At 32.3% G+C, this 19,718-nt stretch overlaps 1 protein-coding gene across 7 annotated transcripts in view; it reads left to right on the forward strand.

Annotated features, from left to right (window-relative positions):
- Positions 1-19,718, forward strand: part of ATP9B (ATPase phospholipid transporting 9B (putative)) — a 487,939-nt gene that overhangs the window by 322,810 nt on the left and 145,411 nt on the right. For all 7 annotated transcript variants that reach the window (XM_074204072.1, XM_074204073.1, XM_074204074.1 and 4 more), the window contains one exon: positions 10,834-10,994. In XM_074204072.1, coding sequence (XP_074060173.1) covers positions 10,834-10,994 — 161 coding nt within the window. The remainder of the gene's footprint in view (positions 1-10,833; positions 10,995-19,718) is intronic.

Raw genomic sequence — 19,718 nt, forward strand, 5'->3', positions numbered from 1 at the left:
GAAAAGCTGTAAGTACAATTAAAATAAGTTGTATAAGGAAACAATTAACAGTATATTTGAATGTCTACCTCTTCTCTTTGGCTTCAACGATCTCTGTACATCAAAATTGCTGAATTGATCAAGAGTTCCAATTTTGAAGTAACATAAGAAATTTTAAACTCAACTTTTTACAATTACCTACTTGCAAGTAATTTCCGAATAGTTTCCATAGAACAGTGTTTTCACTGTATTGCCGCAGAAAATTCAGGTTAGAAGCTAACACTATAATTCCAAAAAGTGTCACTTAGTTTTTTTGTCTTAGTTTTGAAGTACTGAAAAGACCATTTCTTTTGCCTAAGAAAATTCAGAACACCATGGTATCTTATATAGATATTAACATTTCCCTAAACGTACTATCATGACTTTCAAGCAATTTGAAGATTCTTTTAGATTTTTAAAATATAAAATAACCTTCCATTCAGTCATATTATATGTCATAATTTAGTGAGTAGGCATTTTTCTTTAATTAGACATATAAATAATTATTGTACATTTTTTGAAGAAAGAGTATAACAATTTAAGGAAAAAATCTAAGGATATAGAATTAGATGTCATCGATGTAGAATTCCTCTTTTAATGTATTGGGAAATTTATTTCCAGGTAAACGCTGTTACATACTATTCTGGTTGTACTCTTGAACATTGCAAAAGATCCTTTGTATTTTTAACATAGTATAAGTATTATTAGTGCTACCAGTTTTGTTCATATTCCTCAAAGATCTTGTAGGAGAACCTATTTGAAAACCTTTCAAGAATGTTGAAATTTAAAATAAAATTACTTCAGTTTTTTATTTAAAAAAAATTTACAAGTCATTTTTAATGAATGCATATAAATTGATAGCATTACTGTATTGTAAATAAAAGTAGCAAAATGAGAATATTGGGGTTTTTTTCATGAAATTTAGAGATCACTGTACTAAGGATTAGAAAGAAAGTTGAATACTATTTCAAAAGAGCCATTTAAAAAAATATAAAATTACAACCCCCACCAAACAAAAACCTGCTCATTTAATAAGACTGAAAGCCGAATGATTTTCCTTGTATGAATGATGTTGAATGTTGAAGTCTCTGATGTTAGTAGTAGCATCAGTTATTGAAGTAATTATTCTGAATTGGTGGGTGGTCTTGGGGAACCCATTTAGAATTGATAGCTTCCTATGTTGTTAGCAAAGCAACAAGGATCATGAAAACCATTAACTTAGTCTATCAGTACACTTTTATTGACTTAGTTTTGGGATTAATCTTACACTAAAGTCTAATTACCTACTTGGATGCCAGATACCGGGTAGTTTCTGATTTCTTTATTTATTTTGGGGGGGAGTGGTATATGAAGCCACCTCCTGATACATTTCAAAAAAAATATTTTTCTTTCTGAAACTTTTTTCCAAATATCAGCATATTCTGTAAATGTACTGTAATCAATATAACAAAAATATATTTGATAGTTTTTCTTAAGAAAAAAAAATTTAAGTCTTTCAGTACTTTCACCTTGTGCTGCCTTATCAGTGATTCAGTTTTATGTTTGTTACTTGAATACCCCAATGTAGGCTTAAAGAACTGATAAAGAGCAATCTTGAGCTCCCTCTTCCGGTCAAATAATAACATTGCTTTTTCAGCTTTTGCATTTTCCTCCTCTCCCTCCCCCATTTTTAGATATTATAAACATAGCCTAAAATGTTAAGATGAATTAAGAATGAAAAGCATTCCTTCAAATGAGACTGAATCAAATAGACAGGAGAAGACACTAAATGGCCTAGTTGCCAAGATCATTTTCAAAGAATGACACAATTACCATTGCACTCACAGAATAAAATGTTTGAAAATTCTCCCTAAATATTTTTAAATGATCTACACATTTTCTCCTAAGAACAGAATTTGTGTGGTCCAAATCATTACTTACCCTTGATATTTAGTGATGGGTTTTATGTCTTTGTCCAATTAAAATGATCTACATAACTATAAATATTAATACTGTTATTTTTTCATTTAAAATTATGTTGTATAGTTAACAGTGGCTAACAACAGGCACATAAATTCTCTAAGAAAGTTAAGGTTCAAATTAAGACATGTTTTTGATGGTCGAAGGATATGAAAGGAGTCCTCAAGAGAAGAAATATAAACTCTTAAAATAACCTTTATATAAAAATGTCTCAAATCACTAATAGTAAGAAAAAATACATATTAAAAAAATCTCTGAGGGAGGTCCTCCTCACAACTAACAAATTGACAAAGATGTGACATAAGAAAAATGACAAATGTTGGAGGACTGTGGGAGAACCTGCATCTAATGCAGTGCTAGTGGAGCTATAAACTATCCAACCATTCTTGAAAGCAATTTGAAACCACACCCTCCCTCCCCTCCCCTGCCCTCCCCAAATCACTGAACTGTTCAAGGGCTTTAATATAGCTATACTGCTACTAGTTCTAATCTTCAAGTAAATCAGAGTGGGAAAGAACCCACATGTACAAAAATATTTTTAGCTGCATTTTATTTTAGCAAAGAGCTGGAAACAAAAGAGTATATCTATTTAGGGAATGGCTGAATAAACTGGCATATGGGGATGTTATGTTTTTTATTACATTGTACAGTGAAATATTATAAAAGGAGTGGATTCAGAAAAACCCAGGAAGACTTGTATAAATTGCAAAATGAGTGCTAAGTGAAATACACAGAACCAGAGAATATACTGTCACCACAACTTTTAAAGAAAAACAAATTGGAAAAATTTAAGAATTTAGCTCAATGCACTGAACAATCATGATACAAAAGCCCAATAATGAATTGTGCTACCCATCTCTTGAGAAGAGAGGTGATGGGGACTAAAGGTGTGGAATGAAGGAGATAAGTTATAGTGGTGTTTTTAAAACAAAAAATAGAAAGGAAAACAGAGCCCTCGAGCCATTTGAAGAATGTATATGTGTGTGTGTGTGTATATATGTAGATGTGTATATATATATATATATATATAGATAGATAGATAGATAGATAGATAGATATCCACATGCAAACAGAGACAAGAAGTTTGAAACTAAATTGCTGAATATATTACGTTTTATTTTTAATCTTTACATAATAGAGATTTTTGTGAACATTTTTTCTGCTTTTTTGTATTTGGAAATGTTTTTGTCAGAAATATAATGAATTTATCATAAAGGAAAATATAAGTGGTACTAAATTTTTGTGTAAAAGTATATTTTTGTAAGAAAATGCACATGAAACTCCTAGGAATCTAATTTTATGGGGAGAAAATTTATATTCAGAGCAATGAGAATTTTTCACAATGATGGCCAGTTAATATTTTTTAAAAGAAAATGACTTAAGTGATCTATAAATAAGAAAGTCAGGATTTATAGAAGATAATTTGCATTATATAATCATTACCTAATCATTACCATCACTTCAATTTTAACAGATCTGATGTGTGTGCAGATTTTGTAATAGTCATCATTTCTGTCAGTGTGTTATTTGTAGTCTAGAACACAGATTTGATTGTCTCTCTTGATTATTTGAGAGTATAGAAGTAATAAAAGATATTGATATTTCTGCATTTTTAACATTGTTGGGATAAAGCACAGTATCTAAGTTTCAAGTTTGTTTTGGTATTTTGTTGTCTCCTTTTGGTTTGTTATTTTGCTAAATTTGTTTCTATTCTTTTATCCAAGATAATTATATTTCTTTTCTCTCTAGTAGCAGTATTCAGATATTTGAAAAAACCAGATTTTTATTTTGTTTATTTCTTGTAACAATTTTTATATGACTTTTTAAAATCATTTAATAAAATCTATAAAGGAGAAATATTGGTAAAGTTATAACCATTGAAGTTGGTTCAGAAACACTTTGAACAATTGGAATGATAGAGTAGAACTGAAAGAGTCAACTTGAAAGGAGGTCTCTAGTTGAGCACCTCAGTGGTCCAATGCTGTATTTTAATTTTTTTTTCAGTGAATTGATTAATGGCATTCATTTCATACTTAGCCAATTTTCAAATAACTCAGAACTGAGGGAAATTATAAACATTTGAATGATAAAGTCAAGAGTAAAAAAAAGATTTTTATAGATTAAAAGAATGGATTAAGTGTAATAAACTGGAATTCAGTAGGAGTAAACATAAAGTATATAATAGAGTAGGATCTTAAATTCAGAGATAGAAAAGAACCTTACATGATCGTTACAGTCTCCATATTTTGCATCTGAAAAAACAGACCCAAAGAAATTAAGTCATTTGCTAGTATTATAAAATTCTAGCCTAGGTTTTCCAAGTCTTATAATTGTATTCTTTTTTAAATCAAATTAATTAGAACAAAATGTCGCAGGCAAGACATTATCCAAAAAAGTTGTTTCAAATTCAAGATAAGTCAACAATGTAATCTGGCTCAAAAAATTTATTCAAATCTTATGCTGCATTAAAAGTTACAGTATGCTGATCTTGCATTCACTGTGTTAACTTTTAGATGCCACATTTTAGGAAATAATCAGAACATTTACTAAGTACCTCCTTTGTGCCAAGCACTCAACTAGATAGTGGGGTTATAAAAACCAAAGTGGAACTTAATATTTTATCAGAAAGGATGGACACACACACACACACACACACACACACATATTAAAACAAATATAGTAATGTGGGAGAACCAAAGGAGAAGGGGAGAGAGTTCAGAACAGACCTCAGGGTAGAAAGTGGTGTTTTAGTTTAACTTTGAAGATTTAGAGAAAAGTAGGCATAATAAGAATTGGAGATGAGGATGAAGTGCATTCTAGGTGAAAGGGGACAGCCTTAAAAAGGCATAGAGGTGGGGTGGCTAGGTGGCACAGTGGATAGAGCACCATCCCTGGAGTCAGGAGTACCTTGGTTCAAATCCTGCTTTAGACACTTAATAGTTACCTAGTTGTGTGATCTTGGGCAAGCCACTTGACACCATTGCCTTGCAAAAAAAAAAGGCACAGAGATGAGAGGTGAAATGCCATGTGTTGGCTATTTGGGGCTCATTATGATAGTCTTAAGTAGCATAAAACAAGGAAGGGTTATAAAAGGCCTTGATAGCCAAACAGAGAAGTTGATAGTTGATCCTATAAATTACAGAGAGCTGGTGGTTTATTGAGTTAGAGGAAGAATAAAGGACTCTGATGAACTGTACATCAGAGAGCAACCAGTGGTGATTGTCCTTGAGGTCATGCTGTTAGTCATTTGATGGACCTGAGGTTGCAGATAGACTTGAGGGTAGAGGGAATGTGTTATTATTCTGTTTGTCCTCCAGAACTGGGTCAGTGAGTATAAGATACAGAAAAAGGAGATTTTTTTAAAAAGAAAAATGGAGCCAGCTGCCTTAGTGTAGACAGTGGATTCCTCCTCTATTAGAGGTCTTCATACTGAATGTCTACTTATTAGGTATATTGTAAAACAGATTCTTGTTCAAACAGAAGCTAGAAGGCTAGGGTGGCTAGGTAGATAAAACACTGGTCCTGGAGTCAGGAGGATCTGGGTTCAAATCTGCTCTCAGACACTTAATAATTACCTAGCTGTGTGGCCTTGGGCAAGCCACTTAACCCCATTTGCCTTGCAGAAAAAAAAAAGAAGCTGGAAGGCCTCCAAAGTCTCTTCTGAGAATTGCAAAATGGTGTTTTTTTCAAATACATAACAAATGACCTTAAGGCAACAAAATCTTGAACAAAATCAAAACCCTGCAAATAACATGTGGTGCTAGTAGCTGGTAGGTTAAACTATATAATAATGTTAGCTGATTAAATAATGGGCCATGAAAGTACATATTGTCTTTTCAAACTTATGTTGTGTAAATATAGATTTAGGGATCTTAAAAAATGATTAAGGTGATAGATTGTAACATTAAGAATTGATGTTCTAATACCTATTTAGGGAGCTTTTAAAACACAGATTATTGAGCCAATAGGCTATAATGGCCAAAAGAAACCCTTCTTATTTCGCAGATCACTGACGCGATAAACAATAATGGCTTAGACTTTTCTACAGTATGTGCCTGGCCTGAATGTACTGGGGAAACACTTAAAATGGAGTTTGTTCATATTTCTTTTCCCACCCCAACAACCTACCCCACCTCACAAAAAAACTTTGGTAGGAGGAAAAAATATACATGAAAGTTTGAATATTTCTTATTTCTAGTTTTTATTTTTTTAGACTCCTTTAAAAATTGAAAAAGTAGAAATATGTTCTGTAGCATAATATAAAGAACACATCCTTATAAAGATAAGTGCTATTTCTAAGTCAATCACAATACTCTCTATATGTTAAAGGTCAAAATAGAAATGCCTAAAGTTGAGAGGATAATTAAAACAGGATATAACCTTGCTACATTGTACTTTTTAGGTTTCATTGAACTTTTTAGGTTTAGTTTTCTTCTTAAGGTATAATCCAGTATGTGCAAACAACTTTGGAGAAATGAAGAATAATATATATTGCATCCTTTTATTTATTTATATTGTGCCATAGTTATAAGGAAAATGGGGATCAGATTGGGGAAATAAATTGAAACAATGAGTTTAACCTCTGAAGAAATTTAAATTGAACATTTAAAATCTCTGTCTAACATTTGCTGTCTTAACAAAAATCCTAGTCAGCTTGGAAAGTATATTTCCATTTCAAAAGAATGTCAGCATCATGGCAATCCTAGGATAATGTCAAAAGATCAACAGTAGAATAGTTTTGTTAACCTGATGGTCAAGCTTTTTGTTTTTCTTTTACTTTATATAATCAGAGGCCAGACCTAAAGTTTTTGTAACCTCAAACCTTTATTTCAATTTTGAGTGAGTCGATTTCAAAGGAACTTTAATAGGATGTGAGGATTTTAAGTTTGAAATATATCAGCATAGTACTGTGTTGCAAAGATAAGACCTTTTTCTCATTCATTCATTCATTCAAAAAAAAAAGCAACAACTCTGACTGATATTTTCTTGTTTAAGCAGGAGAATACCGTACTTACCCTTTATTGTTGGTATAAACCATTATTTTACTGAGAACCATTAGCTATTTAAAACTTGGTACATAAATTAAAGAGGAGCTAAATGGATTTGTGATTGTTGCCATTAGTAGCATTTTAGATTATACAGGCAATTATTGTGTTCATTATCCTAGAACAGCCCCTTTGCAAAACTATTGTGGTTGTCTTAGACATTATGCACAAATTTTCCCTTGGAGATTAAAATTTCCAGTGGCGTATTTAATTTTGTTATCACAGTTGTTTCAAACAGAACAAATATTATGACAAGTAGAAGAAAATTTGCTTCACAAATATGGGAAATTACAATAAATGTTGAAAATTACTCTGTAGTCTGCTTAATTCACCTTTTTCTTATGTAATCATAATTACCTCAAATGATTAAGAATATTCTATTAGTGAAAAGATTGTAGCTATGGCAAAGTGCAGAGTGGTTCTCCAAGATGTTACAAGTTTCTAGTTGGAACAGTTAACACTTCTCAATTTACCAGTTAACTAGGATTTCAACTAGAATATGACTTGGAAAATTTAGCCATCCAGATAAACTATTAAATGTGCCTTAGTTTAATTATACTGTAGATATCCAGAAAAGCTTTATTAAGTATTTACTCTTTTAAGTTTTTGTTATTTGATGCAAGTTTTGAAAAATAAGAACTACAGTATATATCATTAATTTCTTTCTCTTTTGAGATTTCTTGTGTTAAGGTTTAATAAGCCAACTTTACTTTAAGAAGAAATTCACCATCATATTGTGTACTGGCTTCAGATTGCCATTAGGTTCTAGAGAGATTAAGTATACTTAAGGCAGTGTACCTGACAGAAAGTAGGATGTAATCTTGGTTTGTTCTTTTTGTTGTTGTTGTTATTTTTTAAAAGATACATTTTTACCTTAGAAAACATAAATTTTTAAAATTTACTCTAAAAAACTATTCAGACAACATTTTGTTCAGTTTCTTGACTCTTAAATTCACCAATCAGACAATTGACCACATCTGTCTTCATCAATTAGAAAGGTATTAATGCTTGAATTATCTGCATATCAATGTGCAATGGCTTACATTTAATGTTTCGATCCTATATGTGACATTTTTTCAAAGGAAACTTTGTATTCATTTCTAACTGTTTTTGTCTCTGTCTTTACAGTCTTTCTCTGCTATGATGCAGGGGGAAAGTGTGAGGTAGTGGTTATGCATTTTGCTGGACAGAGATTCTTTATTTTATTACAAAAAAAGACCAACTCTAGAAGGCCAGATTAAATCATTCCTTTCACTTTTTAATGGGATTTGGATGAATAGAGTAAAATATGCACTTTGCATTCATTGATAGCATCTTTAGGTTGAGGTAATTGAGTCTTTTTTCCCTGACTGAATGAATAATGACTTCATCTGATCCTCAGCGAGGCCTGAAACTTAGACCGCCTTTGTCAACGCAAAAAGATCTAGGCTTTGAAACATGCTCTACTTCCCTGGCTTAATTTTTCTTCATTTTAATCCAAAAACCTATTTTTCTCAATAATTCAAGCATAAACTATGTAGTAGTTGAAGCAGCGGAAATTGCAAGATATTTGTCCTCGTTGTGCTGCTTTTTAAATGCAGCTGATAAATCAGCCGCTGTGGTCTTCAGCTGCCTAGTTCTCAAGGGAAGGGACAGCCTATACAGAAGCAAGAATGTTGGAATTTTTCAGAACTATTTAAATATAGTTCCTTTTCAGACTGTTATCTAGGGAAATGTTATGTTTTACTGATCTTCTGACAGAGAGCCTAGAGATAAAAGAGCTTCTTTGATGGAACTCAAGAGAAGTTCCTGATATAATTTTCTCATATATTTTATTTGCCTTAAAGTTGCTCTGCAAAAATGAATCCATGTTTATTGTACCTTATTGGGAATATAGGAAGTTTGAGATTTCAGCTTTGAAAAGTTTCTATTCAAAAAGTAATTACTAAATTTCTTGCCTTTTTTTTCTTATTCTTTTGAGAGGTATAACAGAAATATAGTTTTTTTCTGTTGGAAAGCCTGAGCTTTTATTCAATATATTAAATTAAAAATAAGCGGTTATTCCACTTGAAATTTATACTTATCTGTAAGCTTATTCATTATTTAAAATTTCCTTGGTCATTAGGTGCATTGCACAATCATAAGTGACAAGATATAAAGAAGGAAAATGAGGTCAGGTTCCAGAAACATTAAGCCTGATTCACCAACCCATATTTTGCAAAGTGAGTTCTTCAAAGTATGCCCAGGAATGTTATCCTCAGATTTTTACAGGAAATGAGCATTTTTCTGGTTTGTACATCAGTGGGCTGGCCACTTGGATTACAGCTTCTTAGGTCATGTAGTCCTATAAGGAGATAGAGATAGAATCAGCTGTGCTTAACTTTATGCCCCCATAAACATATTACTCTACTTTTCTACGGGCTTTAAAATCTCCTTATAGTATCTACAGCAAATACGGGATTTTTTTTCCCAGTAAAACTAGAAACAAATATGGTTTAATCAAAGAGTCTTAATGAAGCAATGGGTGCTACCTCCTTTTTTGCTTCAGAAAATATATTCTTGAATTTTACTAGGTTAGTATACCAGAACTTTTTTTTTAACTAAAAATTCTGCCCTAGGAAAAGCTTAAAGGTAAAATTGTTCATTTTTTTCACTTTGGGCATTTTAACTATTGAATCTAAAATTTTCAACAGATTTAGTTGCAGATTTTCTCTAAAAGTAAGCCAAGGTTTGAGAATAACGAGCTTTTTTAGGTCATTTTAAGGATTTTGACATTATTTCAAAGTGAACTCAAGCATAACAAGTCTCAAACTTTTTCATAGTAGGACTTATCCATTATCCATAGTAGGAATTATCCATTCCCACTCAGCCCTTTCAAAATTATCTTGTTCTCTTTAGAGACAGCGGCTGCCTCTTATTGAGGCAGTGATATCACCAGTATTGGTATATTGGTGTATTTCTTTTGATCCTAAGTTTAGAGACAGAGGTGGTGCTAAATATGTTAGTTTGGACTCAGGCAGCTCAGAGCAATATGAAATTATATGCTTTGTAAGTGGAAACTCCTTTGAGGTTCTTAGAGAACAAAAACTGAAAGTATATTACATCTAGGTAGTATAAGAATACTTGTGCTACTTTGGGGAACGAGCAGGCAGGTTCCATTCATCTCCTTGTTGTTTCAACATCTCTAATAATGCTCAACTTTAGTAAAGAATTCTAAATAAATATAATTTAGATTGCTGCCACAGTAAGGGACAATGCCTCAGAGAGAAACCAAAACTCAGATTCTTGATTTGCAACCTATAAGCAAATTATAATTCCCACTAACATTTCAATTTCTGCCCTAGTTGACTGACTGAATACTGACATCTAATCATAGTACTTACATTTATTGTCTTTGAATTTTTTACCTCATTCTTCAAACTCTTTCAAAGAATTTTCAGGGGCAGCTAGGTGGCGCAGTGGATAGAGCACTGGCCCTGGGGTCAGGAGGACCTGAGTTCAAATTCGGTATCAGACTCTTAATATTTGCCTAGCTGTGTGACCCTGGGCAAGTCACTTAACCCCATTGCATTAACTGAATGAATGAATTCAAAGAATTTTCTCACAATATATTGACCCAATTAGAGAAACTCTTCCCTTCCCATGCATGACCCTATGGTAGAATATTTAAAATATTTTCCATTTCATTCTTACACTGATATAAAGGTTTTTTTTTAAATTAACATCATCTAATAAATGAATTTTTGAATCATAAAGAACTTTCAAATTATAGATTGTGATATATTAATTCTGTCTTTCAATAATCTGCAAAGATAAACTTTATTTCTTTCAGGTGGGATTGCTGGACCTTGAACTGAATCAACTGACCAAGGCACTGTTTCTGGCCCTTGTTGCCCTTTCGATTGTTATGGTAACCTTGCAAGGATTTGTAGGTCCATGGTATCGTAACCTTTTCCGGTTCCTTCTACTATTTTCATACATCATCCCCATAAGGTAGGTGTAAGAATAAAGAAAGAAAGATAAAGCTCAACTTCAGAATGTAGTTCTTGAAGTTACAACAGTTTTCATTAAGGAAACTGATCTTATTAGGAAGCTTAAAGAGAAGGTATTAAAGGATCACTCTGTGGGAGGGGGAAGGAAACCACTAAGCTCTTTTTTTTTGTTGGGGGGGTGTTATAATATTCTTCTAGGATAGTATAGTGATCTAATCTTTTTCCTATCATATATGTATTTCTAAGAATATAATCTCAATCTTTTGGATTATGCATTTTGAGAAAATATCAGTCTTAATTTCTGCAAATGGATTGATTTTTTAGCAAATTGATTATAAATTGATTATAAAATTAATAACTGATTTTTAAAAAATTTATGACTTTATTTAGTAAATCCGTAAGTACTGAAATTATTTACATTTAAATGGATAACTTTTAAGCAAACTATTTTAAATAGCATATAATTAAAATACCACAAGTCATTTGCATCTCCAATAATTATCTGTGTAATATATTTAATTTTCTCCAAGATAGTTTATAAAAGTATAAATTACATTTGTGGTAAATTAATTATTAGAATCTATTTGATTTTACAATATTTACATCATTTCTGTTGTTTGTCCTTTATGAAGAGTGCCATGACATCAGGGAAGTGATACCAAGATATGGAAGTGAATTTGATTTAAGGAGGAAAAAGGACCTGAGTTCAAATCTAGATTCAGATACTTAATAATTGCCTAACTGTGTGACCTTGGACAAGTCACTTAACCCGATTGCTTTTGGGGGCAGTAGATAGATCACTACAGCCCTGGGGTCTAAAAGATTTAAAGAGAAAAAACTGTGCAAGTCTCCAGCTTCGCTTTCTCCTCCAAATTCATCTGTGTCCAGTGACCAGATATGAATCAGGATGGGGAATGACCCTGGGTACTGTGGGATACCTTAATAAAGTTAAGTGCTTTCTCAGATCTCAGTTTGAGGCAAATCTCATTCCTAGATTAAAAACCTCAAGATTTTAGGTTTCAGCAAACAGCAGGAAGAGAAAGGGGGTAGGGGAAGAAAGAGAACTTCTTTCTGTTCCATTGTTCCCTGAAACCTGGTAAGAAAACTTGAGGTTTACCAGCCCCAAATCACTCTGGTTCTCACTGATGAGGGTCTTTCCCTATCAGACTGATGTTTTTTTAGACTATACCAAAAAAAGAGCATTCTTTGCTTCATTTCTTTCTTAACTGTGCTAATACTAAAATGGCTTTGCCTCAGTCAAACTGAGACCTGATAAAATCTTTAGTTCAAAAAGGATTTCCTCACTTAAATCCAATTCATTCACATGTTATTGCATCACCTCTCTGATGTCATGGTCCTCTTTGAGAACAAAGGATTTACATTATATAAAATTTAGATGCTTGAAATAAGTGGAAAATTCTTTTTTTTAAATTGCATGCAAAAGTAGTTTTCAACATTTCCGTTTATCTACATTTTTCTACCATTTTCCCCTCTCCTTCCCATGACAGCAAACAATCTGATTGAAATTGTGTATGCACAATTGTGTTTAACATTTTCATATTAATCATTAAACTCAAAATTTTTAATAAGAATAGCCAATTTTTACAAAGTACTTTAAGGTTTGCAAAACACTTCATACATTATTCATTTGATCCTTACCACAACCTTCCTGACTTCCATTTTATTTTTTACATAAGCCATCATACAGTTTTAACTTAAAACATTGAGTAACTTCTACTTAGACCCAGGTTGAAATTTTAATGAACTCCTGAATTAGTAGTAAGAGACTATAAGTATGTACCTCTTTCTCAGTGTAAGTTGTAAAATAGAGTTAGAATTGTATGTCTAAGAATGGACTTAACTCTTTTGGAAATACAAGAGTGCTTCATATAAGTGCACCCATGATTAGTGAAGTGGATGAACTGATTGAAGTTTCAGCAAAAGAAACTGAGGGGACAGCTAGGTGGCATAGTGGATAGAGCACCAGCCCTGAAGTCAGGAGAGTTCAAATACAGCCTCAGACATTTAATAATTGCCTAGCTGGGCAAGTCACTCAATCCCATTGCCTTAAATAAAATCTTTTAAAATTATTTTAAAAATGAAACCGAAAAGAAGCAGGAGAGAGTGATACTCCAAAAACTTAAAAGAGAGTATCAGGGAGGGTGATCAAAAATCTTCAGAGAGCTCATGAAGAATGAGATGAAAAAGACCATTGGATTTGACCTTTTTTAACTTTGAAGAAAGCACATTGAATTATAAGATTATATCCCCTATTTAGGAAGAGGGTGAAAGGAGAGGACTTCTTCTCCAAGAAAGTAAAGGATAATAGGTAGCAGAGTTAGTAGTGTCAAATGTTAGTTTTTCTGAGGGTGAGGAAGATATAGGAAATGCTTACAGGCATATAGGAAATTAGCTAGTAGATAACTATTAAGTGTCTTTAACTCAAAACTTCTCATCTCCAAGTCTGATGCTCTAACCATTAGACTACATAGTTGTTCCATATTGGTAGAAGGTATCTGAAAAATATGGAATGAGAAGAGGGCAGCTCTCAGTTGAATGGCCTTAATTTTTTAAGTAAAATAGGGGACTAAGTTCTGAGTTCAGATTGTAGGGAAGAAGGAATCATGGCAGGTTAAAGGAGGAAAGAAAAAGTTTGAAAGAACTACTATGTTGAGTGAGGGTATGAGTTACAGAAGTATAAAAGGGTTTTGCAGCAGCAGCAGTGAGGGCCCATTTGAACTTACATAACACAAATTTGTAATGGCCCCAATCAGGAAAGTTGCCTGGTTTTTCTTTTTTTCTGCTTGTTCAAGATTCTTCTTTTTCTTCAAGCTTCATCAATTCAGGTCCTAACTCTTCTATAAAATCTTCTTTGATCTTTTTCAACTGAAAATGATAAAAATTCTCCCTACCTTTTTCCTAATTGTCCACATGTGCTTCTCCCATTCTCCTCATGTTCACCATTAAGCTATTTTAAACTCCTAGAATGTAGAATCTGTGTTTCCTAATAGTCAGCTAAGTGGGAACAGTGGATATAGCACCTGATTTGGAGTCAGGAAGACCTGAGTTTAATTATTAGCACTATGTCCCTGGGCAAGTGGTTTACCTTCCTTTTGTTTCAGTTTCCTTATGTATAGAATCAGAATAATAAGAGCACCTTCCTTCCAGTATTGTTTTGAAGATCTAATAAGTACTGGTGAATGCTTACCCTAGTGCCTGCCACATAATAAGCACTCTATAAATGCTGGCTATTATTTTGTTTAAAGCACCTATTAAGTGCTTACTATGTGCAGAGATGTGGGGGGAAGGAGGTATCATGCCTAGCATTACTCCTTGAATCTACCAGTTACTGACTCCAGACAAGGGATTTGTCCTGTCTGAACCTCACTTTACTTACTTGTATAAAAGGAATAATATTGCAGTTATTATTATAGTTTTTAGAATGTTTTAGAATCAGTGAAATACTGAATATAAGTATGCTCTTTAAATTATATAGCACTATTAAATATATTAATATATTTCATTTTTGCTTGTTTGCTAATGACTTATTAGCATTTTGTATTTTAGATTTCAGAACTCTTTTCTCATGAATTTTACCTACTCCTTCCCTCTAGAACTCATAAATACTCCCACATTATTCTTTATTTTTGTCAGATTTTTTCCTTGCATTTTTTTTGGTATATTTGTATTCCTTATATTCTTTTGTATATTTAAAAGTGTGGGATAGGAGAAATATGTGAACAACTATTTTAAGATCCTGGGATTCATCTTAAGGACTACTATAGTCTGTTGACTGTTTTCGATGATGTATTCTGAATAAAACTTTAATTCTCCAGTATTTTAGGCTGTACTTACTGTTAAACCTTTGATTGGTGGAAGTGATTGAATACTTGGCTTTTTAGAAAATGCTCCTTATATTTTGCTTTAATTTCTAGTTCCTGAATAAGTTGCCAGATTCTAAAAAACATTTGATGATTCACTTTCATAAGTTAATAGCATAGAGGAATTTAGTCTTTTTCTTTAGTCAGAAATGCTATTTTTACATATAAAATGAAGAAGACTGATCTTATTTAAAAGTCTAGTGATTTCAGTCAGCATTTTTATATTTTATGTGTTCAGTCAAGTTCAGGGAGACATGTTAGAATTCGAATCTCTAGCACTAGCTCAGTTTAGCTCTAAAATAGCTCACGCCTACTTCATCAAGATATTTCACCTCCTTTGCTACACTCTTAGAATGCAATTATGCAGATTTAGTAGAAGGGATGAGAACCGGAAAATGTGAAAAATATAGGACCACTGATTTGGAGGAATCTACGTTTATAACTGGTTGAAACAATAGTATTTTTCCTTTGTAAAGTTTCAATAAAACACATGCAACATTTTTCTCCTCTAAAATGCATGTAAAAGAAGAATATTTGTTAATGTTAAAATTAATAGCATTTTAGTAAGTTCATGCCTTTTTGATTTAACAAAACATGAAGAAAATGTCATCTTTGCCTTAACAATGCACTTGTGAAAACCTTGTAGAAAAATCTCGTTAGAGGAAACATTGATTTTTTAACACATTTTAAAAATTTTCCTTTTATTTTCCATAAAAAATATTCCTAAGTTAAATTAATTACCTTTTATTTCCTTGAAAGGATTTCAAGTTCCAGAATCTGCCTTATTATTCAACACAAACTTCCTCTATAGATTGTAAGCTCCATCAAGGGAAAAGAATGCTTCTTTTTTTTTATTTTTTAAATTCCTTCTGTGAATAACTAGAACTCTCATTCATGCCTTAATGCTTATTAAATGATTTTTAATGTAAATTCCAAAAAAATGATACCTGATGACAATTTAGGGAATATTTAAAAATCTGGATGATATGCTTTGGTGACAAGTTGATAACTGAATCGTTTATAAGTAGTCATTTTTAAAAGACAGCATTTTTTTTGATAAGACTCTAGAGTTAGAGCATTAGTTTCTTCATCAGATTGGGATACAGCATTTTACTTCCCTCTTATATGAGTCAGTGAGCCAAAGCAATGAGTATGATGGAGGTTTGCCAATGAAAATGCCCAAGCTCTCATTATATGAATTAACAGCCTAAGTAATGCTAAGGGTTCTGCATCAGAGCAGTAGTCATTAAAGACACTGAAGCATGAGGCACTGAAAAAGTCCTGTAATATAGATTCTAAAATGATCATTGCTACTGAGTTTAAAAATTCACTTTTTTCAAAGCTTGACTGAAACTTCTTTGAATTCTTATCCCAGGTATAGAAGCAGATAAATAGAGCAGTCAAAAAAAAAAAGTATATTAGATTTGGGAAGTTAACAGCCAATAAAATTTCCCCTAATTTTGGGACTTGTGCTGTTATTACTTTATGCCATTTTAAAACTAATACTTTTATAACTTTAATCTTAATGAGTAAGCCATTTCTTATGTACTGTAGGGAAGAGGGAGAGCACATTAAAGTTGCTTAAAATTTAATGGAGAAGCAAGATCTCTAAGACAAAGAGGAGAATGATATTCATGTAAAGGAAAAGAAACCAGTATAGGAAAGAATGAAGAAATAAGAAAGAAATTGAAGCAACTACTGTAGGAAAATTAATATTATAATCAAACTTAATTGTTAGACAATAACTTGTGTAGAAAAAATAGGCATAGAATTGTGAGTAATTGTCATTATTTTAGCAACATAAAATAGTAAATACTGATGAACCTTGTAATGTTAGGGAAGCACATTTTAGAATATTGTTCAAATATTGCATTTATTTAACTAAATTATCTTATTTATTTGAGTAATAATAGATGAAAATAATGCCCCACAATTACAACTGTGATGTTATACAGTTTTAGTATATAGGAACTGATGTAAATACATACTTTCATTTATGATGGTTTGTACTACTTTGAATTTTGATTTGTAAAGCATCAAAGAATTGAAGTAATAAACAAAACTACTAGGTAGCCGTTGGCCTTTGATAAAATTTTAGTCAGTTCTAAACGATTTTGCACCAAACATTTCTAGATGTACAGATAAAATTTCATTACGGTCAATACATTTACAACAAAGCATTCTGAATATGAAAGTCATTTTCCTGTCCAGGGATAGGAAGATTTATATTATTAGTAGTTTGGTAGAGATGATTCATATTAATAGTGCTTTGTTATAGTTGCCAGATTTTCACTACCACAAAATATATCTACTCTGGTCTATGATTAGGAATATATTTTAAATAAAATATCTAATTGCATACCATTATATATCTAAAGGGAAGTGAAGAACCTTGCAAGTACTATTTTGCTAATAGCAATTCAATTTATCCAGTGTTTTAGGAAAGCTGTAGATACTTATTTCAATTTCAGAAAAACATTTGACATTTAGTCTGTCAATAAGGTTGAGAAGTTGATACATAATACACTATTATGGCATTGAAATTAGTTGAAAACCTTACCCAAAGAGTATTCAATAAGGGGTCCATGTTAACTTGGAGGAAACTGTTCTGTAACTTAGAGAATTATCTGAGATATCGAGAAGTTAAATTACTTGCTGAGAATCACAGAGAGTACATGGCATAGACAGAACTTCAAACCAAGGCCCAACTCCTGATTCCAAGGCCCAATTTCTCTATTATACTATATCTAAAGGTCAGGGAATACACATAGAAGAAAGAGGCAGTCCCCAATCTCAGGGTTCACATTTTAAAGGGAGGAGAAAATACATATAGGAGGATTTAAGTAAAGACCAGATGATTAGGCCAGGAGGTAACTACAGATGGTAAGGAACTAAAGTAAATAAAGTACTTCAGATGTAATCTGACCAGAACATTGTACCAGAGACATTATCGCCAGAGACATTATCACCAGAGACATTCTCACCACTGTGTTTCTTGAGACTGTGACTTGTTTCATACAATACAAGAATGCATTACCTTTTTTGACTGAGCGCAGATACCTGAGGAAACCCTACTGGAAACATCCTTCTTCAATGGCATTCATTCATTATCAACTTTTCTTTCAAATAGACCATTCAACCAATTCTGAATCCCTCCTGAATCTATCATTATTATTATCTAATTCACAACTCTTTTCTGTAAGATTAATGTGAGAATGATTTACTAAAATCTAGGCAAGCTAGCAATATATTTATGACATTTTCCTAATTCATTAGTTTAGTAACCTTATCAAAAAAGGAAATAAAGTTCATTTGGTCTGGCCAGTTCTTTCTGTAGTCAATTCCTCCAGACCACTAAGGATTACTATACTATATTACTTTAGCACAAAGGATTAACTTTGTTTTTTGTTGTGGATCCCTTTGGCAGTCTGTTGAAGCCTGATACCATTTTGATTTGTTGTCTACTTTTATAGTTGAAGGCAATCTTAAATTTCACTTAGGAATTAGTGAAAATACCATGTAATTTTTCCCCCCTCTATGTTCAAAGGGCCTAAGAAACCTACCCTCAAGGAAGTTCTTGAACTCCAGGGTAAATCCTTATTATTGAGTCAAAAACCTTTCTTTCTGCTGAGCCCCACCTTCCCAGGAAATATAGGCCTTCAGCTTAAAATGTATTTCAAGTTGAAACCCCCCAGAAATGGGAAGGAACTCAAGGTAAATAAAGAGACCATCTCTACCTCCTTCATTCAAACAACTCAGAATATCAATGAAGGGCAAGTCTTTCATAAGTGATTTGGTTACCTTCTCCTTGGCTCTGACTCTTTTTTTTTAACTTAATTTTTGTTATTTTTTCCAGTTATCAAACATTTATTTCCCTTCCTTCCTAATGAACAACAAAACTGAAAAAGAAAAAAAATTAACCCTTAAAAAATAGACATAAATTGCCAGTTTAACCATGTCCAAAATTTATATGATCTCATTTTTGCATTTTAAGTCTTTTTCCCCTTTGGCATGGAATAGGTAGCAAACATCATCTTTAGTCATCTAAAATTATAAATTAATATGTCATTGATTGGCTCTAAATTTTTCAAAATGATTCTTCTTTATAATGTTGTCATTGTATAAATTGTTCTTGTAGTCCTGCTTTACTTTACTCTTCATGAATTACTTCCCAGTTTCCTCTGAAATTAGCTAGTTTATAATTTCTTTTGGTATAGTAATATCCCTTTACATTTATAAAGAATAATTTGTTTAGTCACCTCACCCTACCCCTAATTTGGTTCCTCAGTTTCCATTTTTTGACTACTATGAAAAAAATTGCTTTAAAGTTTTGTACATTTAGGCCTTTTTCTTCTTTCTTTGAGCTCTTTTGGTACTATCTCTATTGCTGGGTAAATGATTATTTATAGTTTAGTGACTTTTAAGGTATGATTCCAAACTACCCTCCAGAATGACTGGACCAATTAACAAATAGACCAGCAGTGTAGTAATGATCTGATTTTCCCTTCAGTCTCTCCAATGTTTATCATTTCATTTCATCTTTTTTGAATCTGAGTCCTGCTTGATACAAGAACTGCCACTGCCACTTCCTTACCACTATCCTTGAGACTATAAAGATATCATTTCCTTACTTCAGCTTTCCTTATGTAGGACTATTTCCTTTACATTTCTTTTCAGAAATTCTTCTTTACCAATGTTCTCCTTTTTAAAGGTCAACTTTATTAGCATTAGTGTATCAAATAGTCAATGAGTTAGTCAAATGATCAGTGAATCAGTAGTCAAATGGTCAAGTACAATGAGTACAACAATCAATAGTGTTCTGCTACCCCAACTGGTATAGCATT

This window comes from Macrotis lagotis, chromosome X, assembly GCF_037893015.1.
Source record: "Macrotis lagotis isolate mMagLag1 chromosome X, bilby.v1.9.chrom.fasta, whole genome shotgun sequence".
In the NCBI taxonomy this organism is placed as follows: Eukaryota; Metazoa; Chordata; class Mammalia; order Peramelemorphia; family Peramelidae; genus Macrotis; species Macrotis lagotis.